The following is a 27,341-nucleotide window of genomic DNA, read 5'->3' as shown; positions in this document are numbered from 1 at the left end:
GGTTTGAAATTGCTCTTGCCATTGATGTAGCAGGACTGAAATGCTCATATAAGTAGCATATATGGTAGCATTTACTCACAGGAAGTCAAGATATAGAGACCTTTTTTCCTGAAAAAAGACCAAAAACCCAAACCACCCAATCCACTAGATGGAACAGGTAGTATATAACAAATACTATACCTTCTTGGGACATAACGGATTTTTTTTTCTTTGGTCAGGTTGCCAGGCTCAGAATTCTGGGACTTGAAAGTTGCCTATGTGAATTCACTAATGCAACTGTCCCTAAGCCTTCCCAGCTAACACTGAGTGTTCTGGATGAGTGTTCCTGCTTTCACTCTGGCTTCATTACAGAGGGTATGTGGAAAAAGCCTAGGCAGGGAGAGGAGCTTCACCACAGTGCAGTAGTATTGTTCAGATAGTATTCTAAACATGTTTTTGTTCAAAACAAGCTTACACTTTGGTTAAAAGTACTGTTTCCTTGAAATACCAAGTCAAGAAGGATTCAATCCTGTAAGGAATTTTTTCAACTTAAAACTATACTCTATTACTACATTGTCCGATAAACACCTGTAACTGTATTGCCTCCAGAAACATCAGAATCTACCCAATAAATGCATCATGTTTATTTTTCCTTTAAACCTTGCTTTGTAAGATAAACTGATCTATAAGAAACAAGGTTAACAAAGCCTAACTTCCTTCAACTGGGTGTTCTTTGCCCTCTTCACATTAAAAAGACTATTTTGGGAATAAAAAGTCCAGGATTTATGTTACAGCTGGGCAAGTATGTACATGCTCCACAGGCACAGTGATTGAATTCTTCTCACATTTGTTCCAGGGCTGTACTACTCTGTCTAGTCTCACTACCTTCTGCTTGTTTCCACAAACTTGTAACATAATTTCCTACTACCTATGTCACACTTTGAAGTGCTACTGTAAATGCAGGTTCAGAAGGTGGTGGCAGGTAGCTGCTAGTCTAAAAATCTGCATGGCAGTTAAACTGAGAGATAGTGCTACCTGTCTTACAGAGAGCTCAGTTAATCAGGTTTGTTTTAAAACTATTTCCATTAGAAGTTAATTTTTTATGTTAGAACTATCAGGAAATTTTTTTAAAACCTGCCTTTCTGCTACTTTTTCTATATAAACCCCTTATAAGAATACATTGTTACACACAGAGAGAAAATGGTTTTTAACCATTTCAAATTACTGTATTAAAATTGTCTATTCTATCAGACAAAAGAAAGCAAACATTGGAAAATTCATAAAGGCTTGTATTATTACACAATTGGAATGGGTACTCACTGTTTCAGTTTATGTGAATTGGCAGCACATGATCTCTGTTTTAGACCACAAAATATCTAGACATCTAATACTACACATTTTGCTATTTCTTCCAATGAAATTTTTCAGGCTATGACACTAAAGAATACACTGAAATGTATCTGAAAAAATATTGAAAAGAATTAACATTACCATTTTGCAGGTGGAAGTGACTGCATGTTTATTACTCCTCCATCTACTGGGACCACAACCTGGACATTAGACAGCATACTAGGCACATTCATAGACTCTGGATTGTATTTATAATCCACTCTCACATCAGTAGTGCTAGCATCACATTTCCAGTAAGTTGCAAGATTCAAGGGAGTGGACTGTATGCCATTTGAAGATACCTGTACAGGAATAAACCATTGAAAACAATTAAGATATCCACCTTTTGGGCAGAATTAGGGGATGATGGTAATTAAGATAAGTCTCAATCCTGACAAAATATCAAGAGAACAATTGACCTCTTAATCACAGAATTTTGAAGACTGTTGCCTAAAGGAATTCCTGTTATTTTAATTTCAAATTAAAATACTTGAAGAAAAGGTTTGAACTCCCTCTGGCCTATGAGGCTCCTTCCTGTTCTTTTATAACTTTCTGTAAGGTTTGTTTTTGTTGTGTTCTGCCTTATGCAAGATGCATGCTTGCAGCAAAATGACTTCATCCTTAGCAGTTGTGTGCTGTGCCAATTCAGCTGCCCAACCAGCCAGCACCAGAGAACACCTGTCCTTGTGGGACAGGCAGCCAGCAGAATAGTTGTTACCTCTTCAAAGCATTATTTTCCTGCTGCAGAAGGGCTGAATGCTGCTTCTGTAGCTGAGCTCCTTCTACTATGCTGATGCATCTCAATCCCCTTTTCAATCTATCTGAGGAACCTCCTGTGTCCTGGTGTACATTCTTGCTTTATTTTGGCAGCCCAAGACCTCTTTTTTCTGTCTGGGCTTCCACATGCCAATGCCCCCTTTTTACCAGAATACACAGTACTCATTTCAGCAAACCAAAGCCTCATTTTTACAAGAATACACAGTACTCATTTCAGCAAACCAAATGTTTTTTTCCTCCCACCTTTCTCAAGAAATTTGTGTGCCCAACGCGCTTTTTGCAGGTTCAGTATGCCAGGATTTTAAACCACACTAGGCAGATGTGGAAACTACAGGTATGAACAGCTGGACTGACAGGTAATTTTCAGGGTTTTTTGTTGTGCAGACAGTTGTCTCAGATGTTCAGACATTTCAAGGCAGGCCTAGAAAATCTCTGTTTTCCCTTTGAGGTGAATATGTCTTGAATATATTTTATTAACAGCCAGAACATCATCTCACTGATGCACCAAATAGCCTCCTCCTGGAGGCTGTCTGGTCCAACCCTCCGGCTCTAGTAGGCTGCCTAAGCTCCAGACAACTTCTGAACATTTCCAAGAACAGAGACTCCACTACCCCTCTAGGAAACCTGTGCCCAGTGTTCAGGCACTGCCACAAGAAAAATAGCAGTTCTGGCTGTTCAGAGGGAATTTCCTGTGATTCAGCATGTGTCCATTGCCTCTGATTCTGACACTGGGCACCAGTGAAAACAGCTTGGCTCTGTCCTCTCTGTGCCCTCTCTCAGGTATTTATACATACTGATAAGATTTCCCTGAATTTTCCCTTTTCCAGGCTCAGGAGTCCCACTCTTAGGTTTTCTTCATGGGACAGATACTCCAGTCCCACCATCATCTTCGTGGCCCTTTGCTGAACTCTATCCAGTCTCATTAGCAATGAACCCAGAACTAAACACAACACCCCAGGTGTGGTGTTACCAGTGTTGAGCAGAAGGATCCCCTCCCTTCACTTACTAGCAATACTTTACCTAATGCAGCACAGGGGACAATCCAGGAGACCATCTGCTGCCTTAGCAGCATGAGCAGCGAGTTGTTTGGCTCACGTTCAGCATGGTAACCCACAGGACCCTCAGGTCCTTTTCTGCCAAGATCAATTCCACTTGGTTTCCCCAAGTGTGTTTCTTGTTGAACTTCATGAGGTTCCTCTCAGCCCATTTCTGCAGCCTGTTGAGCCCCCTTAGGAGGGCAAAATAATCCTCTGGTTTATCCCGAGGGCCATCCCCATTTGGTATCATCAGCAAACTTGCCAAGGATTCATACACTCCGTCCCATCATTCAGCTCACTAATGAAGCTATTTAACTGTAAAATCAATATGTCCCCTGGGGGTCAGTTCACCTTAGTGTCTTCTCATCCAGCCTGTTCTTCACCTGCTTCTCTATATGGATTCTCTGGTAGATGGTATGGAAAGGCATCCTGAAGTCTGAGCAGACAATATCTACTGCTCTGCCCTCATCCACAGGGTCAGTCACGTCACCACAGAAGTTTGTCAGCTTGGTCAAGCCTGACTTACACTCACTAAATCCATTCTGAGTACTGTTCTATTTTTCATTGTAAGAAACCAGAATGTCATACATTCTCAGATAGAATCACAGAATGGTTTGGGTTGGGAGAGACCTTAAAGATCATATAGTTCCTCATCACAGGCACAGACAACTTTCACTAGACCAGATTGCTCATAGCCCTACCCAGTCTCGCCTTGAACACTGCCAGGGACAGACGGGGCATACAAAACTTCTCTGGGCAACTCATGCCAGTTCACTCACCACCCTCTGAGTAAAGAATTTTTTCTTAATATCTAATCTAAACCTACTCTCTTTCAACTGCAAACCAGAACCAAGCATTAAAATTCATCAGTGACAGCATCCAAAACTTAGGCAATTGCAAAATCAAAGACAGTACGAGTACAAATGACAAGAAGTTCTCATCAAATCTCTTAAAGGAGAATTTGACTTTGCTGACAAATACCAAAAAAAAAAGCAGTGTTTGAAGCTTGCTTGTAGGATTGATCTGAAGCATTAGCAAGCTGAAACAAGCCCTGTATCTTAGGGAATGACATGAAGCATAGGAGGAATGTGCTAAGCCTGGGCAGAGTCTATGCATTATAAGTAGAGACATACCCAGAACTGGTCTAGATGAGGGATGACAGTTCACCTCCATGCTGGCAGACAAAGAATAATTATTTTAATTTCTGAATATATATTTATTATATATATATATATATGACATATATAAAAAATATATATTCTGAGTAATATCTGCTGGAATTCCTTAAAAATTACAAAAGTATAAAAGTGTTTACCTGGTACTTTAAAACATCCACGTTGTAATAGGATGCAGATGGATTCTGCTCTGATAATTTCTTGAGGTAGACAGTTATAGCTTGCATGTTCATCCAAAAGTCTTTAGTACTGGAGTCACTTTGTGACTGATCACTACAAAGAAAGATCATTAATTAGGGGTGAAATATTACACCAGGCATTCAAGAATACAAGACATTTTAACCTTTTTTTGCAAAATATGCTTTTTCAATATAATTAACTTTGTCAGATACATCTCTGCTAACATTTAAGTTATAAACTGTCATGTCAAATAGTAATTAAACTTAATTTTGTATGAATTATTCATTACATTAAGTATGAACTAACAAAATGAAATTAAATACAAAAGAATATGTGCATATGGTTTGATTTATTATTTCAGTAATTAAAAAAATACAGCATTAAAAAATATTTAGCTTAGTGTTCAAATAATTTCTCCAATAAATGAAATATAAATTGCTCAACTTAAATGTATTTCTGCTAAAAAAATTCCAGCTTTTCTATTTTTTAAGAAATAATATCTCCAAGTGCAATTTCAAGAATTATCCTACTCAGTCAGCAACCTTTTTTTCCTACAAATTCATCCAAGCATGCTGCTACACATCTGAGAGACAGTTATGTAAAAATCTGATTAGTGTAATGATTTGGCTTTAAAATACACTAGTAGATGGCAAATGAGATTACATGAATCTCCTACTACTTGTTTTCCATTTAAGCCTACTATTTCATAATTTAGTTTTACCATTATTACTATTGTGTAAAGAAATAATTTATAAAATGCATATGAAAACACAGACACATTTACAAATTATTTTTTATGGCTCCTTTTATACTCAGCACAAATTTTAAGTCCAGTAATCACTGAGATTTTTAATAGTGGCAGTGGAGAGATCTAAGCTGAACATGATTAATTCAGAAAATTAAATTATTCAATCAACCAGACTGCAAAGAATTCTGATTTACATACACAACAATTCTACAAATTATGTAGCTTATGATTATGTTAAAAAAATACAAAACCTGTATACAAGTTGTGCATTTGGAAGAATCTGCTCTAGTTTGCTTGTGTTTTTCACCCTGAAGCAGAGCACAGCAGGAGATGGGTTGCTGGTGAATACTTTAATAATCCCACTGGGGAATGATATTGTCATATCACCAGTAATCTTCACAATACATCTAGAAGAGAATAAAAAATCAGCTTCATTGCAACTCATTAACTGCCTAATTTTAAAGCAACCACTGTAATTTCACAGTCTTATGAACTGAATTTAAAACAGAAAATCAATCTCAAATGAGGGCAATGTGACTATGTATTGCCACTTTCAGCTTGGAAGTAAGATGAAATAAGAAATAAAAAAAAATTTAACTGCTTAAGCATACAGTAGTCTTGGATGTTTTTCAAGCTTTGAAAACATGGCAATGGCTCTACCTAGGCAAGGCCTAAGTAGCATAGCAATGGATGTCACAGGGAACAAAGTGCTTTCAGCTGCACAAAATTACATGTAATACCTACCTGACAATGATAAAAATCCTTGTCGTTCTCAGTGCTGTCACTGAACACATTTGTGTAAAGCAGGTATATATGAACTCCTGGCAGGACCCAGGCCATTACAGAGCAATAAGCCCCATTCATACCCAGGGAAAAAAAACCCTTTGAATTCCCCTTCTAATGCATACTTATTCCTCTCCCCCAGTTTGAAAAGTATACCCATTGTTTTTTCTCATTGTCACTCAATACATTCAACACAATTCACTATTTAACTAACTTTGTGGGATCTGCTCCTTTAAAGTAGGCGTTAACAGATTCAGTGAGAGCTACTGCAACAGGCAAGGTGTCCTGGTTTCCAAGGCTGACCGGGCTGGGACCACGTGAAACACCTAGAATACATACAGTGTATAAATTTAATTTTCAAAAAGCTTAGTAGATTTCAGAATGGTTGACTATATCTGTAATTTTCACAAAAATTTATACCAACATCACAGTCTCAACTGAGAGTATTACTTGAAAAGTGTGTAGAAATAGATAAACATAATACAGTACAATAGTACCACCAAAATGCTGCTCAGCAGCATAAGAACATAGGTATGACTATTGGTATGACATTATGTAAACAGACAGAAGGAAATACATGAGACAGGGGAACACTGCATTAAAATGGCTACTGGTGAGGGTGAAGTCAACAGACCTAAAGCAAGTTGACTAGAATGCTTAAAAAAAATCCCTACTGTATGCTTTTTTGTAGGGAAAAGTGCATGATAAAATGGTCACAGAAATACAAAGAATTCACTTACAGTAAAAATGAACTGAAATGTAAATTCATCAATACTACCCCACATAAGTGGAGAAGTGAACTGTTTACATTCTGTTAACATAAGAATAAGTGAAATGTTAACATAAGAATAAGAGAACTGTTTAAAATTCTTTTAACATTTTCAGCCAACAAACACTGCAATTCCCAAGCAGAAATTGTTGGAGAAGTCTTCACTTGTTGCTCCTGCCAACACAATATAATTCTAATATAGAGCTATATCAACCAAGACCTCATGTGAAGGCTTTTTGAAATACACATAATACAGCTGATGAAACAGGTTGTCATGGGATTTCATTTTTCACAAATTTTCTACATGTGTATGGAATACAAAAGACAATATTGGAAGTTTCTTTTTTTCTTAGTGCAGCAGTGTAGTAGATAGCATCTTATGTTTTTTGTACCATGAAGAAATGGTCTATATCACATAGCATTACCTATCACAAAGGAGGTACAGTCTTTATCTTTTCATAAGCAAATTGAAAAATTTCTCTTTCATACCACAAAGCAGAGACAAAATGCTTCTGTATAATATTGTCCACGGCAAATTAAACCTATTAACTCTAAGTGGCTGTCCTTTCTGAGCTCTTCCATAAGTAAAAAGAAAGTTAGGACCTTGCTCTTCATAGACCACCTAATATCTCATATTACACCTTAAATTAAGAGATAAGTGAATGAAATAGTGACAGAAAGACAGCCAAAGACAGGAGCTGGTCCAATTCTGCCTCTCTCATTACAATTTCTCACATAAGGTAGTAAAATATTCAGAATACTTCTCAGAGCCATGAAAACATTTGTGCAACACTCAGACCTCCTTAGATCCAAAAGATCTTGTCAAAAATGTCAAAACCCAAAAATTCTTAAATGAACTAATTATTATGATTCCAGCTAAAAAACATGCATTTATTCTTTTTTTTTTTCCAGTAGGTTGTTTTTCTTTATTCTTTCAGACAATACATGGATCAAGATTCCAAAGATTTTCTCTCCCTGAAAACTACCAATAAAAAGCTGTGATTCTCAATAGTCTCAGGAATCCAGAAACCATTATTTCAAGAGACAAATGTATGATAAAATAATGAATTCTCAATTACTTGAAATTCTGTTTGCTGAAATAGTGAACTCCAGAATTATTCTTTACTAAAACCAAAGTGTACCTTCAATGAATGTGTCACTACAGTTGCTCAGCTGTTTTAATGTCTTTTTCTGCTGATTTACTAAGGAACAACAAACAACTGTAGAGCAAATAGGATTACCTTGTATACAGGTGTATCAATTATTTTAAAATCTTTTACTTAATGGCATTATATATATTTTTATAGCAATATTTCAAAAATTATGCAGAGTAATACAAACATATTCTTTATATTCCTATTGGTAAAAGACAAATACTGTTTGCTTGACGGAAAAAGGAAATTCATTAGAAAAAATAACATGCTTTTAACTTTTTTTCAGGGAACACCAAGCAAATACGTATGTATATATATTTCTCTGAGACCTATTTGGGGAACCACAAATGACATCACATCTCTCTTCTTTGCTCTGCTCCCACTGTTCATCATCCGTTGACTCAAAAATCTATGCATTCTCCCAGAAACCAATAAACTGAAAAATAAATAAATTACTATACATTCAACAAGGCCCAGTGCTGGGTCCTGCCCTTGGGTCCCAACAAGCCCAGGCAGTGCCACAGGCTGGGGCAGAGTGGCTGCAAAGCTGCCCACAGGAGAAGGACCTGGGGGTGCTGCTGACAGCAGCTGAACATGAGCCAGGGTGTGCCCAGGTGGCCAAGAAGGCAAATGGCATCCTGGCCTGTGCCAGCAATAGTGTGGCCAGCAGGAGCAGGACAGGGATTGTTCCTCTGTACTTGGCACTGGTGGGCCCACACCTTGAGTGCTGTGTTCAGTTTTGGGCCCCTCAATTCAAGGAAGACATTTTGGTGCTGGAGCACATCCAGAGAAGGGTAATGGAGCAAGGGAAGTGTCTGGAGAGTAAGTCATATGAGAAACAGCTGAAGGAGCTCAGGACATTTTGCCTGGACAAAAAGAGTGATAAGAGGGGCCCTTATCACTCTCTACAACTGCCTGAAAGAGGGTGTAGCAAGGTAAGGGACAGTCTCTTCTCCCAGGCAATAGGACAAGGAACAGGAACAACAGCAACACGAGAAGTGGAAATAGCCTCAAGCTGTGTCAGGGGAGATCCTGGCTGGACAACAGCAAGAATTTATTCACTTAGCACAGGCTACCCAGGGAGGTGGTAGAGTCGTGATCAATAGAGGTGTTCAAGAAATGACTGGAGTGCTTCATGCTTTTGTTTAGTTGACAAGGTGGTAATTGTTCAATGACTGGACTTGATCTTGGCAGTCTTTTCCCATCCTTCATGATTCTGCCATTCTATCATATGAAACAAATGTAACTGCTTGTCCTGATGCTGAAAGTCATAGTTTTATTGCCTTGCTGCTGAGAGTACAATTCAAGGCAGCAACATTCAGCTTCAAGGTTTTCTACACCTGCTGTGAGGTCTCAGACAGAAGGGAAGTAACAGAGATGCATGAAGGTATCCTAACTTCATCTCAGGCTGCAGCCCAGATCAAGGCTCCAGGTCTATCACCTTTGGCAGTGATGGCAAATGTGGCTTAAATGCCCTGCCACCTGTCTCAGCCTGATCACTGCTACTAGTTCCTGAGCTGCACCGACACAAGAACTAGTAACATAACCATGCAAACAGTTGCATTGACACCTGCAAAGTGCAGAGCACAACTACAGAACAAAAGACTCCATCATTGGTCATAAAAAAGGACAGCTGAATGAAGCTGATCAAATAGTTTTAGTTCAGTTTAGGAACAAAGATCCAGCCAGTTTTAATACTGGCAAAACAGCTGACATGAAAATAAAATTTATTTTAAAAAGTACTATCTTTATTATGTCTGTCTTCTAAGATCTGTATTATATGTAAATATAGAAACATTATTACCTACTTGTGTTAGGAGAATTAGGATTGTCAAAGTAAAAAATATTCACTTTGCTTGAAAGAAAGTAGTAATGATAAACTGAAGAAGCAAGGCCAAGTTTCAGCTTGTTTAAGGAGCAGGGAAGTGGTTAGACAGAAGACAACATTATAGAAAAGTGGTTACATCAAGTTTTGGTCATTTCAGCAACATACAACTTGTTACTGTGAAGCAACTTGTATGAGCCAGGTACCAGAAATATCTGGAGAAACTTGTTTCAAAAGAAATACAATTTGATTAGATGTAGTATATTAGGATGATTAGTTAAGACATAAATGTGCTTTGAGTACAATACCAGGCAGTGTCTCACAAAGCATTTCAATTGTAGGAAGATTTTGAATCAAAAGATCATCGTCTATTACATTTAAATGAAACAAAACATTGCAAAAAACCCAAAATATTTCAAGCAAAAATAGATGGTAAAAATAATACTAAAAAAATATTTCAAATTAAATTAAGGCAAAAACATAAAAGAAGCACTCAATTATGCATGCCTTAAAGTTCACTTGGAAGAAGATAATCAGAGTCAATTCTCCATTATGCAGAAGAAATGGGGTAAAGGGAACACTGGATTATGCAAAAGTCAAAAGAATACAGAATGTATTGGAAACGATATTCTCATGCCCCAAAGTATTTCAGCTTTTTGTACTGCCCTTCCTATTTTCCCAGGACTATTTAATTCATACAGTCAGTGCAGATGGAACTGGCCTTATCTATTTTTTCTAGGCCAGAATAATAACCACATCAAGCTTCACTGTCAGCACACACCTCCTTACCTCCTGCCTCACCTCATGATTTCACTCTGCCACTGTTTCCAACAACACACATACATATCTCCCCAGAGCTGGGGGATATTGATGCGCTTGCCACCAATTTTTGGTTCCTCAACACCAGAGCTGAGACCTGAGGATGTGAGCCTGGAAAGACCCTGGCAACCAAAATATTAGTTGTGTTTCTGTGATGCTTCTCTGCATTTGTGAAACTGGTGGACACTGAACTGTAAGAGCTAAGGCTGGGCAGAACTTAGTAGCTTTGCTTCTGCACAGGGTGGAAACGACTTTACTGCAGAACTCCCACTAGGTGCTGCACAGATGCTCTTCAGAGCTGCTGAGCCTGCGTGAGAAATCCTTGGCATCAATAACATTTGCAGATAAATGAATGATAACTTGATAACTTGATTTAACTTATGACTAAAGGTGTAACTGGGTTCAGAAATTAAATAGTTCAATACTGTTAAATAAACAAGTTAAAATGTCTTAAACCCTACCTTTCCAAAACTAACAAAACCCCCCAATTAACTAAAAAAGCCCAAATGTTTCCTTTTGGATAATCCAATTTGATAATCAAATATCAAAAGAATGTGCCTTCCTTTAAAAACAAGAGAAAACCTTCTGAAATTAGTGGCAATACATGAAGATTAATTTCTTTTTCATATTAATCTTTCTTGCTTAGCTGTTTGTTTTGCTTTTACTGCTTTGCTTATTTTTTAACTAACTTGCAGAAAAATAAGCATTAGAATATAAAAGAACTCAGTTCTGCAAACATTTGTATTCACTCAAATTTTTCAGCATCCCTAAGTATTTCTGCACCTATAAAATACCATCTTCTGAACAAATACATGATAATGTGTTGTACTTGATGGATATACAAGCATAACAAATAAGAATTCATGGAATGTTAATTGTGAATAATATTTCCCTGAAGAGCATGCCATAACTGGATCTATGGTCTAATCTAATTTAATCTACTTTCCTGTGTCTCAGTGTCATTTAGAAGCAGACATGGCAAAGAATGCTTGAAGTACCTGGATTCACACATGAAACAACTAATTCCAAAAAATGTTTCTTGCAGCAGGTGCAGCCAAGTGGCTGAGTTGTCCTATTTCTCCAATAAAGTAAAATGGTCAATTAAACTTACCAACTGTAGGTGTGTTTGCTGCACTGAGGGAAGCAGAAGAGGATATAGAAGAAATGCTCTCTGCTCGTGCCAAAGGAGCTGCTGGAGGTGGACTTGAATTAGAGGTCAATGGAGGGCTGAATGGCCTAGGCTGAACAAAGAAATCACAAGAATGTAACACAAAGTGGTTTTAAAGAGATGAAAAAAATTATGTAAATAGAAAAGTTCTTATTTCATGCCCCAATCAATTTCATAATGTTTCTCAACAGAGTTTCTTTAATGTTTTATCTACCCTAGATTTTAGTGTAAAACAGAGAAGCTGCATTTTCCATTGGAGTAAATACCATTATTTCACAGATTATAGGGTTTTTTTTGACAGAGTAGTCAAGTCTAATATATTTAATTATGCAACAGCCTGTCAATAATAATAACAGAATACAGTATCAGAAACTAAGACTAAAGAGCTGTGTGTGTGGCAAACATAGATTTAGAGAGCTAAAGCAGAGCTACTAATGAATTGGAAGTGAGAGCAGCAGAGGGCAACTAAAATAGTTGTGACTGGAGCACAGGAGCAAGAGAGGAACAGGCTGTAGGACCAGGTTTTTTTCAGCCCAGAACCCTAAGATGAGATTTATTAACAGGCTTATACTAGGTAAAAAGGGGCACACAAAGAAGTCAGAGTCAGGCTCTTCTAAGAGGTGCAAGAGTTACAGTGAAGAAATGCCAGCCAGACTTTGGGAAAAAGTCCTTCTTGCAACCTTTTGATAAAATCCTGAGACAGGCTGCCAGATTGGCTGATTGTAAAATCTCCCACTCGGGAAATTTTCAAAACTCATCATGGTCCTGAGCAACCTGATACAATTGTGAAGTCAGCCCATTTTTGAGCAGGTTGGCCTAGAGAACTTAAAAGTCTCTTCCACTCTAAATCTCTAGATGGTTTTAGGATACACTTAACTGTTAAGGTATTTAACTAGTGATCATGCTGGGGCTAACCTATCTGAAAGGTAGTGAAACCCCTGAAGCATCATTTTGCAGGATAACTGTAGAATCCCAGGAGATAAGGGGCGAATGTGTATGTCTGAAACACTGATAGCTGCATGACTGTGGACCCAACCGAGGATTGTTGGTAATAACAGACAAACTGTTCATAATGACCAAGGGCTATTGATCCTGATCAAGGACTGTTGGTAATAACCAAGGATTATTGGTACTAATAGACAAGGCCTGCTGGTAATAACCACAGATCATTGTTAATAACAAGGACTGTTGGTACTAACAGATGATGTCTGCTGATAATAACCAAGGATTGTTGGTAAAAACAAAGGGAAAAAGAGGGAAAAAGAACAACATGTGGCTGGAGAAAGCCCTATGCAGTGGTAGGCAGCACTTTTCTGTGACATCTTGCTCTAGCTCCTGTAGATAAGCACAAGAAAAGGTACAGCTCAAGTGCAGGAATGAGGCAGAGAAGTGGGCATGGACTGTGGGGGGTAACACGACCACACAGGACCCCCAAAGCCCTGTGACTGAATTCCAGAAAGGTCTGAAAGAATGAACTGTGCATGACAACTAATTTGCATAGAAAACAAGAAACTTAGCTCCAGGGTAGGGAAAACCAGTACTCCAACAAGCCTAGATGATACCTCCAGGATACTCCGTCAGCTGAACTGACACTGGAACCAGGATTGGTGATCTCTCTTTCTCCCTTTCTCTTTCCATTTCATATGTTCCATTGTCTCTTCTTTTTATTCTACTTCTTTATCCAGAACCCACTGTCATGTGCATATATAGTAGGTCAGAGACTAACATACCAATTTCCATGTGAAGTGCATCATTTAATAATAAAGCTTTGTGAGTTTTGTGGACCCTCTGACTTAAGTAATTCCTTTTGACCACTAGCATTTGTGAATTTTGGGTGTTTCTTTCCCCTAAGGGCAGAATGTCACAGTAACTTTTTTCCCCCATTTTATTGCACTTCCTGGCTTTGATTGAGACTAGGAAAATTGTAAAAGGAGTTAACATATAATAAAGACAACTGACACCCTTCTACTTGTATCCAGATAATAGTAAATTTCAAAAGCAACAGTATAAAATGAATATATCTTTGTTCAGGATCATACTTTATAGTAGAACAGATAAATGACACGAAGAACAGATTCCTTGGGCTAAGAGCAATTACTACAATTCTGTATTGGAAAGAGAAAAGAATTTCAAAATGAACTCTCTTCTGATCCTACAGAAAAGCAAAACATTTTGAAAATATTCTGTCAGTTTTGTCAAAGCATAAGATGAGAATTTTGTTTGTACCAAGAATATGGTGAAAATATCTTGCTACTTTGAAAGACAATAAGAGGATTTTACCACAGGAACATTTTTCCAAGTCAGGAAGTCAACTGAAACCTGCAGAATACTAATATTTACAGAGGAAATTAGGCATGGCCTAGTCTGATAGGCTGTTTGGTTATTTGCATTCTTTAGCACATTCCTTATCGGCAGGCGAACCCGCATTGCAGGTAAATGCAGACAGTGTGCAACTTCTCACTATCCTCACGGGCAACTGCTGTGATCTACCACCTCCCTTCTCCACAAACCAGTACCAAATGCAGGGAGAAGTCACAACAGGATTACTTCTGTCAACATACAACTGAAAAAAACCCCACTCATTTCCCAGAGCTTTGGTGATATCCCTAAATCAAGGGAGGTTTGTTAATAACTTCAGTAGTATTTTGTCCTTCATTATCAAATTACTGATTTGCTCAATTAAAAACACTCAGCTGATGCAAAAATTATGGTTTGGACCTTAGTACTTATGTTAATAATTATTTGTTGTAATGAGATAGTTATCATAAACTATTACCATGCCTGTTTGGCAATGTTGAAAACCTGCGTATGTGATTCCTTGAAGATTGGCTAGAAAGTAACTCCACTGTAACAGAGTAAATGAATGGTGTATCTGAAATAAAGTCAAAATAGCAAAAAAAAAAAAAATCAATACGTACTATTTCATTAATTCCACTAAGTTTCCCAGTAGACAGCTTTGGTCTTGAAGCAGGCCTTGGAGGGGGTACAATGGTGCCCACAGAAAGTGGAGTGGTGGGCCTTGCTGAAAGAAAGCAAAGTTAAGAAAATATTAGAAAATTCACACTGAACATAAATAGTTATTTACTCAAGTAGAATACCTAGAAGTGGCGTTTCTACTAAAGGTTCCCATTGTACAGGTGCCATGTTTAAAGAGTTACCACAAATCATAAATGCTTTTAAAATAGCGCCATGTGATACCCTGAAAAGTGCATCTAAAAACAGCATCATGAGCTTTCTCATTGCTCTCAAGTGATTTTATACCAACCACTCTTGGAAGCTTGTATGTAGAAAGAATTGTTTTTGCAAACACAATTACTTAATCTTTGAGATCTCATTGCTGTCTGACATCCCATAAAAATACATTCCCATTTCTAGAAAAGCAATACTGCATAGTTAAGAAAAAGCAATGCCTTTAAATGAATAATTTGAATTTTTTTCTTATTTCAAGCTGAATATTTACTTCACTGTCCCAACTGGTATTAACAAGCAATTTAGTATATTCTAAGTAAGAAGAAGATGAGTTAATTTTAACATCAGTTGAGCAATAATAACAAAAAGAAAAAATGAATCCAAAGCTTGCTTTTTGGAGTCAGTTATTAGCAAAGAGCAGTACAGAATGCATGCTTGGCATACCCTTATTTGTATGCGCACAAGAAGACACTAAACTATAGTCCAGTAGTGCTGAAGATGATGCAGAAGATATTTCAGTAGCAGTGCCAGTTTCTTCAATGAATAATTGTTCATGGCATATAGAGTTATTGAAAAGGTCACTTTGATCCTCAGAAGCACAGCTGTTGGAAGAATTCCCAAGCAAAGCAGAAGAGGCAAGGCAGGCATTTTCAGTTTTAAAATGCAATCTTTGGGGCTCCTTCTTGTCTGTGCTTGTGTGTCTAATTGTAAGAAGTTCATCAGCAAAGGAAATCCACTGACTCTGAGACCGTGAAAAACAGGATAAAGTACTGGCACTCCCTGATGGCGCTGCTGTAACACCAGATTTGCACAAAGTGCTAATGGTAAAGCCTGGTGAGGATGGGCTTGTAGACCCAGAATCTGTCTGGTGTCCAAGCAAAGACTGAGATATTCTACACCCAGGCAAATCAGTGGTAGATGATGAGGAGCTCCTATTGTGCTCTGTTAGGGTAGCTGAAGGAAAAGGGAAGAATTGAAACTAGGACCAACAATGAAAAGATAAAATTTTCAATGTTCAAAAACATATTCAATATCCACTGCACAAGGACTACTAGCCAGCATGAAAAATAACTAGCTCTACTAAAGTAATCCCCCCAACTCACAAATAGAAGAAAGAAAAGATCCAGTCATGTATCATATATACTTCATTCATACTGCCAACCACATCCCTTTCCATTTTTTAGTACATTAAAAAAATTATTGTGTATGTCTCCACTTAAGGCTCTATTTCTCACAACTTTCCTTATTCCTTTGAGTTCCTACCTGTTGTGATTTAATTTTTTCTCATCTTTGTCTTTTCTTTCTTGCATCCTACTCCATTTTTTGTTCCTCTCCACAGCTTTCTGCTTTTAATTTTCTTCCTTATTTAATCTAACCTATCCTGTTCCTTCCAAAGACTTTGATCCTCTCAGTCCTAATATTTGTAATAGGAAGGTCCAATGAATTTGGCTTTCAGGTGAACGAATGAAGATAATGGAGCCACAAGATTCAGTCTGATAGTTATTCTGTCTGTATCCATCTGTGTCTAGTGAGTAACAATATGGATGAGGCATCATCCACCTCAGTTTTTTCCCCCTCTCTCATCCTATAATCTTGTGACTGTTGAAAAAAGAAGTTTTCCGCAAGTATTCCCTGCACTTGCTGTTGCCTGTTGCTCTAGATGACAATAGAAGCAGAAAATGCAAAGTTAGTCAATTCTCAACATCTTGCAGATTGGCAGAGCTAGGAGCACCAGCAGTGACAACCAAAATTAAAAAAAAAAACCCCACATTTAAAAGTTCACATCAAAAGTACAGTTGTCCTCTCTACAGTGGTCCTTTTGCCATAAACAAATACATTCTCTAAATCTACCTGGACATTAAGAATTTTACCACACCTTTCCCTTTCAAGCAGATATTTTAACTATCATTCAAAGGCTTTAAAATACTACTATAAATCCTGTTAAAAAACAATGTGGACATGTTAAGAACTGTTTTAAAACTACAAATGGGTGAAAATAAGGAAGATAACTAATAGAAACATTTTTAAAATATCAAGAGCTAGCTGAAAAATGTCTGTTGTGTTTGTTCAAGATAACAAAGTTAGCTTAAACTTCTAATAAAGTGGGATTATTCATGGATGACCAAAGATTACTTCTGTACTGCATGAACCACTGTCTGCTCAAATACCAAGGTAGTTTAAGTGTTCAATGATTAACATGGTTATAAAACAGTAGTTAAACAAATGTTTAAACCATAAGGGACATATACTGTATTCCACACAACTAATGTATGTAATTTAAGTTTGGGATTGAGATTTTAAGCACCAGCTTACTATTAACCTTCAGGTTGAAGATAAAACATTGATTTTGAGGAACATACCATCTGATAAATATTTTTTAAAAACTTTTAAAACTTACTTGCAAGTTAGCAAGCATTAGAACTCAATTTAAACAACATGGCCAATAATGATCCAGGGTTTTTTTTACCCCAAATGTATTAGAAATTTGTTATACTTTGGAACACCTACTTTCTATTTAATTCTACAGATTATTTCACAAATGTAGGCATCTTAGTTAACTTCAAGAACAACAGTCCTTGAAATAATTACTTATCAAATAAATTTAGCCAAGGCACAGTTGTATCTAAACTTGATTTATGCCCACAAGACCCTCTATTGCACCAATTTCAGTGAACTGCAGGGCTCTGTGTATAAGCCTCATGGGTATGACTAGGGTAGAGGACTCCCTGCCACATACAGGTACAGAGGATATTATGCATCTCTGTCATTGCTCATCAGCCAGAGACTACTTTCTCCACAGTTCTGCTGCCAGGAGGAACTGGTATGACGACTTCCTAACCTGTTTTCACTTCTCATCCAGGCACAGCAATAAACACCTGAATACAGCTACAACCACTAGCACAACAAGTTCAGTATCCTCTGCCTTTTCTGCAGACTCCAACACAAGACCGAAGTTTTCAAACCAGAGTATTTTCAGAAAGCACAATTTCTTTTCAGAGTATTGCAGTAATATATCTCTCTCTAGAATTTATTCTTAAATGTGTTTAAGAATACATGGTGGATTCACTTGCCAATACTACTGACTGATTATGTAAGCCAGGATGAGAGAGTTATAATGAATTTTGTAAGCCAGATTTAATGAACATCAATTTGTTGTGAAAGACTAAGTTCTTAAAATCTGAATTGTTACAAAGCATTGTTGATTGTTGCTAAAAAGAACATTACTTAAGCCAAGAAATAACACCAGTTTTTCAGAATTCTCCTACTGACGCATGTAATCTTCCTTTCTTCAATCTGCATGATCATGCACAGAAGAAAACCACCATAATGAACAAAAAAGTGAGGACTATTTTTGGAATGCAAGTACTTAGTTAAAAAAATCAGGGAACACACTTCCTTTCTCAGGTGTGTGGGAGGACAGAAGTGTCTACATTAAGAGAAAGTAAAGATGTAGGAGCAAAGATACAAAGTAGGTAGACTGAAAAGAAGTATGGAACTAGTTTTTGCAAAGACTAGGTTTCAGGAAAGCTTGCCGGTGTCCTACCAGCACTACTATCCTGCAACCCAAAATTCCCAAGCAACATGTGCTCTCTCCCTCCACCTCCACCCGTATGCCACACACCATAATTTTCCTTGCAATATCCCTGCTTTGAGGATCTCGGCGTAATTGATGTCTCAGTTCTGTCATTTTTATCCATCTCCCCTTGGATTATGCCTTCACAACTCCTAATAGGATCATGCCTTCCTACAGGAAACAAGTTCCTCACAGCAAAGCTCTGCAATGCCTTTGTACTACATAGCCCAGCCAACTTTCCTGGAAAGAAGAAATCCATCCCTATTCATTGTGCAAGCTCAGCTTGTCTCACAGTTGCTGCAACAACCTCCACTTAATCTTCCGGCCTTACCAGCTAAAAAAAAATTGATTACATTCTAGATGGTGAGCAATTATTCACTAAGTATGAGAAGGCAATAAAAAAAGGCAGGAGCAAAACAGAATTTTCCTGAAGTGTCTAGCACTCCCTCTTCCTTCTTGCTCTCTAGCTTGAAAGCCTTATAGGCTGCCTTCTCAGTCATGTAATACTTGTAAGACAGTATACGGCTTTATAAAATTCTATAATTTATGCATCAAAGCATGTCCCCTAGCAATAACTGAGAAAACAACACTAGAACATCCAGAAATATGGCGAACACCATCTCGACCATCAAATATTTTACCTGAGGAAGATGAGGATGCCAAAGAAGCTGAAGAGGAAGATTCAAGAGAAGTGCTGAAGAGTGGATCCCACGCCAGGAAGTCACTGTTCCCCTTTCTGTATTAAGAGTTAAAGTTGGAACAGAAATGAAAGATTTATGCATTCATAAAAATCACAAATTTCAGTAATAGTTTGATAATATAATAATTATAATAATCACAGAACAGTTTGGCTTCAAAGGGATCTTTAAAAATTCTGTTCCAACCATACTGACATCCACTACACCAGGTTGTTTAAAGTCTCTTCCATACTGGCCTTGAACATTTCCAGAGACAGGGCATCCAGAACTTCCCTGGCGACCTGTTTCCACATCTCACCAGATCTCACGGTAAAGAATTTCCTCCATATATTTAATCTAAAACTACTCTCAGTTTAGAGCCACTCCTCCTAGTCATATCACTACATAACTCTTGTAAAAAGTCCCTCAATAATATGATAAAAACTTTTGACAAATTAGTCTATATTAGTCTTTGCATCTAAAAAGAAAAGAATTAGTCAAAATTTGCGGTCAAAGAACTGATTTACACATAAGGAGACTGTCTTAGCCAACACTTTGGTGAAAATTTGTGTGTGGACATAGTCCATAATGTCAATTAAATAACTGTAATTTTTGAGACCTACATCTTCATATTAGTTTATTTCAGCGTATATACACATAGGCAATGTATGCAGATCAGTATAAATTTGGGTTTTGCAATCTTGAACACTTTACCAGGGAACACTCTTGGATAGAAACTAAGTCTGTCTTATTTAAAAATATTGTGTAGCTATGTAATTATAAATACCAACTGAGACTGATCACAAGAAATCAAATGTATTAGAATGGATAAACAAATGAATGGAAATATCCATTGATACACTTAGGCTTATAATGTAATAGATGTACAACTTAAGATAGGATTGAGCTGTCATTTCCAATGAGTTTCTGAGTTTAGAAAAATAAGAACAAGTTCCTGCAAAACAGCATTTGATACAATTTTAAATTTGAACTTACTCAGTAGTTGAAACAGAAAGTTTTGATTTTGTTAACTCTTCACCTATGAAAAAGATACCGTATTATCACTAAAAGTGTGAAATATAAAATAAAAATTTCATTTTCATTATAAAAAGATAGTTAATATTAATGTTGGCAGTTCAAAACAAATTACTATTAAAATGGAAAAAAGAAAATGTATAATTTCTGATAACTTAAGTTTAGATATTCCTGAACTATGAGAAGACTACATAGACCAATGCACTTCATAAGGAAGTGTTGTTTGCTTGAAACGTCCTCCTTGAATTATACAGTTTACATCAACACTGTTCTTCAGCAAATCTGGTCTGGTTTCCCACTGGCAAAAAAACCCCAAAAAACACAACAACCCTGAATAACAGAAGCTAATGCTCTATCCTCTATGTCACAATTTTACATCATAAACATGGTGTGCTTTGCTGGTTTGTGGATCATACTAAACTTGAAGACGTGGAAGGGTTTCAGGAACTTGCATAGGAGTTTTTCCTATGGGGCAACCCCTTTGGCATCTGGATGTGTTCCTCAATAATATCAGATAGGTCTTCACAGCAGGGAACAGCCAAGTACATAGATAAGGAATAGTTATATAAAACTAACAAGAGAAACATTTTGTTCAATTTAAAATACAGATATTTAAGAAGTTTATGTTTCCAACAATTAAAAAAAAGTTTTGTTTTAATTCTATGTTAAAAAACTAACAGACTACAAGATTCACACTTACTGGATGAATTTTGATTCATTTGTGCCTGAAATAGGAAAAAAAATAGGAATAAGTTCTTCTACTGTGAAATAAACAACTTAAAAGTCCCAGAGTTCTTATTTCCACTCAACTTCCTATGAGATATTTTGTTTTCAGTTCCAGGCAAAAACATCATGAGCTTGCGGAAGACCACGGAACATGAGCCTGGACAGAGCAACCAGTGTACATCTGCCATACCAGTTTGAAAATGCAGGAATAAATACTGTAGAGCTGACAAAGGGAGCAGCATTTTTAAATCTTTTTACTGTCCGGGACAGAAAATTAAACAGCCTATGTATCTATCACATAGTATACATGAAACTAAACATTCCTCAAGTTTTAACAACAAATGCAAATAAAAAGCCATTCTCTACTTACAGGACTGTGCCTCTGTTTTCAAAATGTGGTGAGGGAAAAAAGAGAAAAATTATTTTAATATGTTATGCGCACTATTTTCCTTAAAATCAGAACCAGTCTTACGCTGATCTGAATACTGTACTAGCATACCCTAATATTATTTATCATTTGGTGGTATAAAGGATTATTCCATGAACTGGTAGAATAAATAAATAAAGCTGCACTGCAAATGTTACATGTATCCTCATTATATGATCTATTTTAAAAGACTTGTATGTCATTGAAAACTAATTATCAAAGCCACGCTCAGCTGACTCTAAGATGTAACTGAATGTCTTATGGTGGCACAAGCACAAACACAAGAACTGAGCACTCAAACGTTTCAAAGGAGAGTTTAAATATGAGAAAAGTACTTAATGTTATATTGCAATATAAAAGTGCAATCTATATATATTGGAATATGAAATGTACCAAAAATGACCTAGTGCACAAGAAAAAAGAATTACTGAACCTAGAATATAAATTCTGAACATTATAATATATGTTTACACTACAGTTTCTTTACCACTTTTCTACACATCAAAAATACAAGGAACAACAGACTTACAGATATTGCTGGAGAAAGAGTGATGTTCCCTATGGATACTTTTAATTCATCCAAAGAAGGCATAGTGTATTGAGAGCTGTTATTTGGTTGGACAGGTTTTATTTCCACATGGAACCTCCTGGGTTCATCATCTTCAGAGTCAGACTCACTGGATGAATAGAAGTGGTTCTCTTTGGTATGTTTGTCTCAGTTAAGGTGGAAATAGCTCAAAGTAATCTGCTTAATCTACTTTATAATTTTGATCCACAAAATGCTCATATTAAGTGACCTCTTTGTGCATCCATACATCCACATACATCCACAGTCCAAAATGCACAATTCAGAGTTAAAATTTAGCGGTTTATTCAATTTATCTTCAGAATGATGATTCTGTTCAGAAAAACATGATGTCATATAACTGAAGAATGGCAGTATCTGTCATATAAATGAATAACTGCATATTTGAAGGCATGAGGTAAATTTAAGATTCTAAAGCAGCAACTCTTCTGCATGTAAAATTATAATTTGCAAGACTCCAACATGGATTCTAACAGATGTATGAAAAATGTAGAAGTCTTTCAAATCAAATGAAGAAAAGTCTTTTTGATGAGCAGTGAAATGCCCATGGTACCTGTACCTAACATAAACAGTGAAGGAAAGAGCAGTAGCCACCATTACTTGCTCCTTTTACAGTGTGGCACTGAACATTTTTTAAGAAAGGATGCCAGTTAAACAGAAGGCTGCACAGTAAACTGTAAACGAGCAATGTCAGCTGCTTAAAGTACTGCCATCTTTGGATAGAAAGAAACCACAATGACATCTCAGACCTCAAAATAAGGAAAATAAACAGAGCTTTATATGTACAGGAGCAGCACTGAAGAAAAGCTCTGAAAGGCCCAGTCTAAATGTTAAAACCTGCATTTGTTTTGACATGAAAAATTTGAAAATTTCCTCTACAAAAACACAAAGTTTTGTACCACCTGGAAGAAGTGTACATATTCTCTAAGTCACTTCTGTTTTTTTCACCAGAAAATATGACAGACATTTGCATTAAATTCCTTCAAACTATTCCCTAACAAAGTTGTAAACCTGACATTCCAAATCGCTTTCAGCTGAAAGGATGTGAACACTGTGGTGAGGGAAAAGCCAAATATCTTCATCTTACACTTCTCTTCCTTCAAAATAAAGCATTTATAGAAAAGGTTTCAAAGAAAAGTAATTCTAATTTCATCAAAAGATTTCTTGTCTTGAACGTTATCACTGACCTTCAAGATTCATTTCCTACAAATAAGACAGTTCTTGTAAAGTGTTTGGCCAGTACAGATTTAAATCAGACTTATTACAACTGACTGTCAATATAATAAAACAATGTCCTCCAACAAATTATCCCATGAGTTCCAACCAACAAAATAAATTTCTAGAGGCTAAGGGAGGAAAAGAAAAAGAGAGCTAATAAGTTCCTGAAGCTGGTCAAGATTTTCAGCAACTGAAGTACTATCTCATGACAGACTGCAAATCATGGATATTTTTCACTGAATGTATGCCTTTTCTTTTGTTTCACAACAAAGAAGAGATAATAAAAAATAGGATGTCCAAATGAATCATTCACCATAAGCACAAATGTTGTTCACTTCTCTCTCACTTTCAGAAATACATGCAAAGCATGAAACAACACTCCTCTTAGAACTGGATAAAAGTCTGTCACTTTTATATCAATTTTTAAAATAGATTACACCAACTGCTTTTATTATTACAGGACTTCCACTCCACTTCCATGTGGGCATTAGATGAATATTCTTAAAGCTGATGAAGACAAAGAAGTTATTATGATGACCTGGCCACTGTAATGAGCTGTTAACTTTGAGCTTGAAAGTTTTTACAATTCAAGGTAATGGTACAGCCTAAATTCACCTTTTATCTGAGGTACCCAGAAAATTCAGTGAATACATTTCCAAAAATTAGCTATCTTGCCAACATACTAGGCTTGCTTAGATCTATGGTAATTATTCCCAGCTCTTAAGTACAACTTTCCTCTGTGGCGGTAGGAAAAAAAGTGGACAAGAATTTTCCTCCAAAGCAACAGGGGAACGGCAGAGAAAAATCTTCAGCCTCAATAAAGGTGACTCAGAACAAAATCTGCTCTGTATATGAAAGCTATTAAAGCTTTCAATATGAAGTTATTAAAAAGACAGTAGAAGCTAAAAGCACCAATTGGAAACAGCATGTAGTGTAATGACTTCATTGAGTGACAGAAATTCTATTTCTACACTCCTGTAGCGCTACCAAAAAAAAGTGAGGGCACAGGTATAGAACAGATAACCATTCAATATGCTTTAAAAAGTTTGCAAACTTTATAAACTCTGAGTGTTTCATGGAGAGAGATCTGCATGGAATTTTGGATCTGCGATGGATCTGGCTATTTTTTTGCTTTTCATTTTACCTATCCTTTTAAAGTTCCCAAGAGATCTGATCTAATCTAATCTTTAACATTTGCACATACACATCCAAGAAAAAGTTTGGTTCATTTTACAAAAGCTGTTAATGTAAGAATACACCGCTGCAACATAGGCATAAATGTTATTCATCTTCCTTAACTCTTTAGTCAGTACTTCCTTGTTTCAAAGAATTGTAGTAGCATCAAATAACTTGGCGCAGTAATAGTAAAAAGGATATCCTGTGTTGCTTCTGGTTTAATGCTATATCCTTCATCGTCTACATCAGGAAAGTTCTAAAAACAACAACAAAAATTATGCTATTGATAAATAACTAAAAAACATATCATTTTTACATCAGACTGAATTTTACATCATTGACAAATTAAACTTGCAACAACTCATGAAAGTGATTTTTATTCAACATTATTACAATTATCTGAAGTTATAATCTGTCATTCAGAAGTTGTGTGACAAGATATCTCAGCACAAAATGTAACAAAACAAGCTCTAAATTTCCTCTCAAAACTGGCAAGTTTGAAATGCATCTGCTTTTACTAATCGATCACTACTTATTTACTAATTTTGATTACTAATTACTACAAGTACTCTATCAAAAAGGACAGAAATCAACAATATTTTAGCTTGAGTATTGAGTTAAATTGGACTATAATTCTCTTGGCCCCAGAAAAATTTCCCAGTTATTACTGCAATCAGCAAAACTTTTCCTAAGTACTAGTCAATATTTAAGTATGCTAGCCAAAACACTACTTGCAAATTCCACTTCCCCCAGCAAGGGCAGCATGCCTGCACTGTTACTTCAGAAAAGAATATCCACATCACTGATGCTCAAAATTTTATTCCTAAGTTTTCCTTTACACATCTCCAACACTATCCTGAATCTTCAAAGCCAATAAGCATCTGGGAACTTAAGACAAGTTATGTTTTTCTGTTCTTGCAGGCAATTAACCAGAAATTGAAAAGAATTATGTTAGCATAACTTAGAATGCTCTGCTAAGCATATAGTTTCATTAAAATAACTTTGGGGCAAAGAGAAACAAGTCTCCAAGATAATCTAAATTTTAAAAATGCACAAAACCCCCACATCATGTGTTACATATACAGGATAAATGTGGATACATAGATACCTTCCCCACTCAAAACCAAAAATATCCATTCACAACTTTGTATGCATAGGCAGTGTATGTGAACTGCTTAACGTCTCAGTAAGTTTATCACAAAAATCCACAACCAAGGTGTCTTCAAAACATAGTGATTTCAGTAGTTACTGATATGCTATAAAAATTAGAAGATGTATACATATAAAAGTAATTTATTCTAGTGTTGCATCAGTATATTCTATCAGAAAGCAAGCACTGGGAAGCAATTTGATCAACAGATATGTATACACAGTATGGCCAAAACATAATTTGTTAGAAGTCAAGAGATATAACAAAATTACTTATGATGGTGATTTAAAGTGGACAAGAAAGGAATCTTATGACTTCAGATAAAATCTGAAGCCAAGTTTGAAGAGAATATCTCTGAGTAGCTTTGGAAGTACAGAACATAAACATTAAATGATTCAAATGTAGTTATCCTTCTGTATCTTTTACAGATATCACAAATGGGATGTCCGATAATTCACTAAGAAAGAGTCTCCTCTGTACAGCTCCCTAAATTTAGCACTTCTGAAATAAATGGAATTTACACATAGCTCAAACTTTCTGCTAAGAAAAGTATAAGAAATACAGTCCTGTACAGATGTAAGATATACCAAATTAAATACCACATCAAACTAAGGCCAAAAAGCAACATTGAAGCTCTCTAACCTTAAAATACAGATGATATAGATGCAATTTCTTGAAATATTTGCAAGATCTAGACCTCAATGCTATTTGATTAATAAATAAATAAATAATTACAACAACGAAAAAGTAATAACAGTACAATCACACGATCCAATACTTTAGCTGTACTTGCTCAAACCAGGGTTCTTAGCTACGCTTGACCTCAAGCTGACCTTGTTTATATACCAAAAAACCATTAATGAAACCTGACATCAAAGTAAACAGAACAAAAACATACAGCTACAGGGTAAGTTTATTTTCTTGTAATACTACAAAGTCTCAATTCTGAAATTAATTTAGTTGTCACACCAGGTGGTTTTCCATAGATCAGGGACATTCATGGTTAAGACAAATTGAAAATCAATAAAAATCTTTAAATATACAACATATAATTTTTCTTACAACTGGGCCATATATGTACAGGATACTATTACTGGGCTGACACAGCATGCACAATGCAGCTGGCAAAAGTCACTATTTTGATATAAAATTATGAGAGAACTTAAGTTGGTAGAAGTTATTTTCATTGTATTATTTTTAATTTACTAATAATCTCTAGGATGAAGAAAGCACCAAAATCGTAAAATATTTAATTTTCTTTTTTAATACTTTCATGACAATTATTTCTAATCTTGATAATGTACTTGAATCATCTGTTCCTCAGAAATAGCCCTTCAGCATGCAGTCTGTTTTCACAACTTCATGTACATAACATGAATGATGAAAGATGAATACTGTAGAGCTTAAGTTCTGAACACAGGAGAAAAAAATTCCTTCCTTCTCTTTCAGCTAGTCTATGTTACCACTTCTTTTCAAACCCTGTATAGAAAACTTAATTTGTAGTTTTTTCCTATATCTTAAATTTAAATACATGTATGTTTGAAATTCAAATAATTTCAAACATCTGACATGAAATAGCATATACACACATAAATAATTTGCTTTGTATTTCCAGCCTTGTCAGAAATCCAGATTGATCTTGTGCCAATTTATGATCACTGTTAACACTTGCTTTAATTAACTAGATACTGAATTTATATTTTGTGTAAACCAGCGTAAAAAATGGGTAGATAAATCATATACTTTTCTATAGACAAAGGCAGATTGTGTCACACACAAG

The 27,341-nt window shown here is 36.2% G+C and overlaps 1 protein-coding gene across 8 annotated transcripts in view; it reads right to left on the bottom strand.

Annotated features, from left to right (window-relative positions):
* The window catches only part of FCHO2 (FCH and mu domain containing endocytic adaptor 2), an 89,212-nt gene that overhangs the window by 10,467 nt on the left and 51,404 nt on the right, over nucleotides 1-27,341 (bottom strand). For 4 of the 8 annotated variants that reach the window (XM_038125756.1, XM_038125758.1, XM_038125764.1 and 1 more), the window contains 13 exons: nucleotides 24,613-24,667; nucleotides 21,961-22,139; nucleotides 21,375-21,386; nucleotides 20,979-21,003; nucleotides 20,240-20,282; nucleotides 19,208-19,302; nucleotides 15,437-15,946; nucleotides 14,722-14,825; nucleotides 11,747-11,876; nucleotides 6,283-6,394; nucleotides 5,537-5,692; nucleotides 4,498-4,630; nucleotides 1,471-1,670 (listed from right to left, as the gene is read on the bottom strand). In XM_038125756.1, coding sequence (XP_037981684.1) covers nucleotides 1,471-1,670; nucleotides 4,498-4,630; nucleotides 5,537-5,692; nucleotides 6,283-6,394; nucleotides 11,747-11,876; nucleotides 14,722-14,825; nucleotides 15,437-15,946; nucleotides 19,208-19,302; nucleotides 20,240-20,282; nucleotides 20,979-21,003; nucleotides 21,375-21,386; nucleotides 21,961-22,139; nucleotides 24,613-24,667 — 1,754 coding nt within the window. Of the gene's footprint in view, nucleotides 1-1,470; nucleotides 1,671-4,497; nucleotides 4,631-5,536; nucleotides 5,693-6,282; nucleotides 6,395-8,617; nucleotides 10,943-11,746; nucleotides 11,877-14,721; nucleotides 14,826-15,436; nucleotides 15,947-19,207; nucleotides 19,303-20,239; nucleotides 20,283-20,978; nucleotides 21,004-21,374; nucleotides 21,387-21,960; nucleotides 22,140-24,612; nucleotides 24,668-27,341 lie in introns of those variants that run through there. The other 4 variants (XM_038125759.1, XM_038125757.1, XM_038125763.1 and 1 more) reach the window with 4 other exon arrangements.

Source organism: Motacilla alba, chromosome Z (assembly GCF_015832195.1).
Source record: "Motacilla alba alba isolate MOTALB_02 chromosome Z, Motacilla_alba_V1.0_pri, whole genome shotgun sequence".
In the NCBI taxonomy this organism is placed as follows: domain Eukaryota; kingdom Metazoa; phylum Chordata; class Aves; order Passeriformes; family Motacillidae; genus Motacilla; species Motacilla alba.
This window is presented reverse-complemented; position numbering and strand designations above follow the sequence as displayed.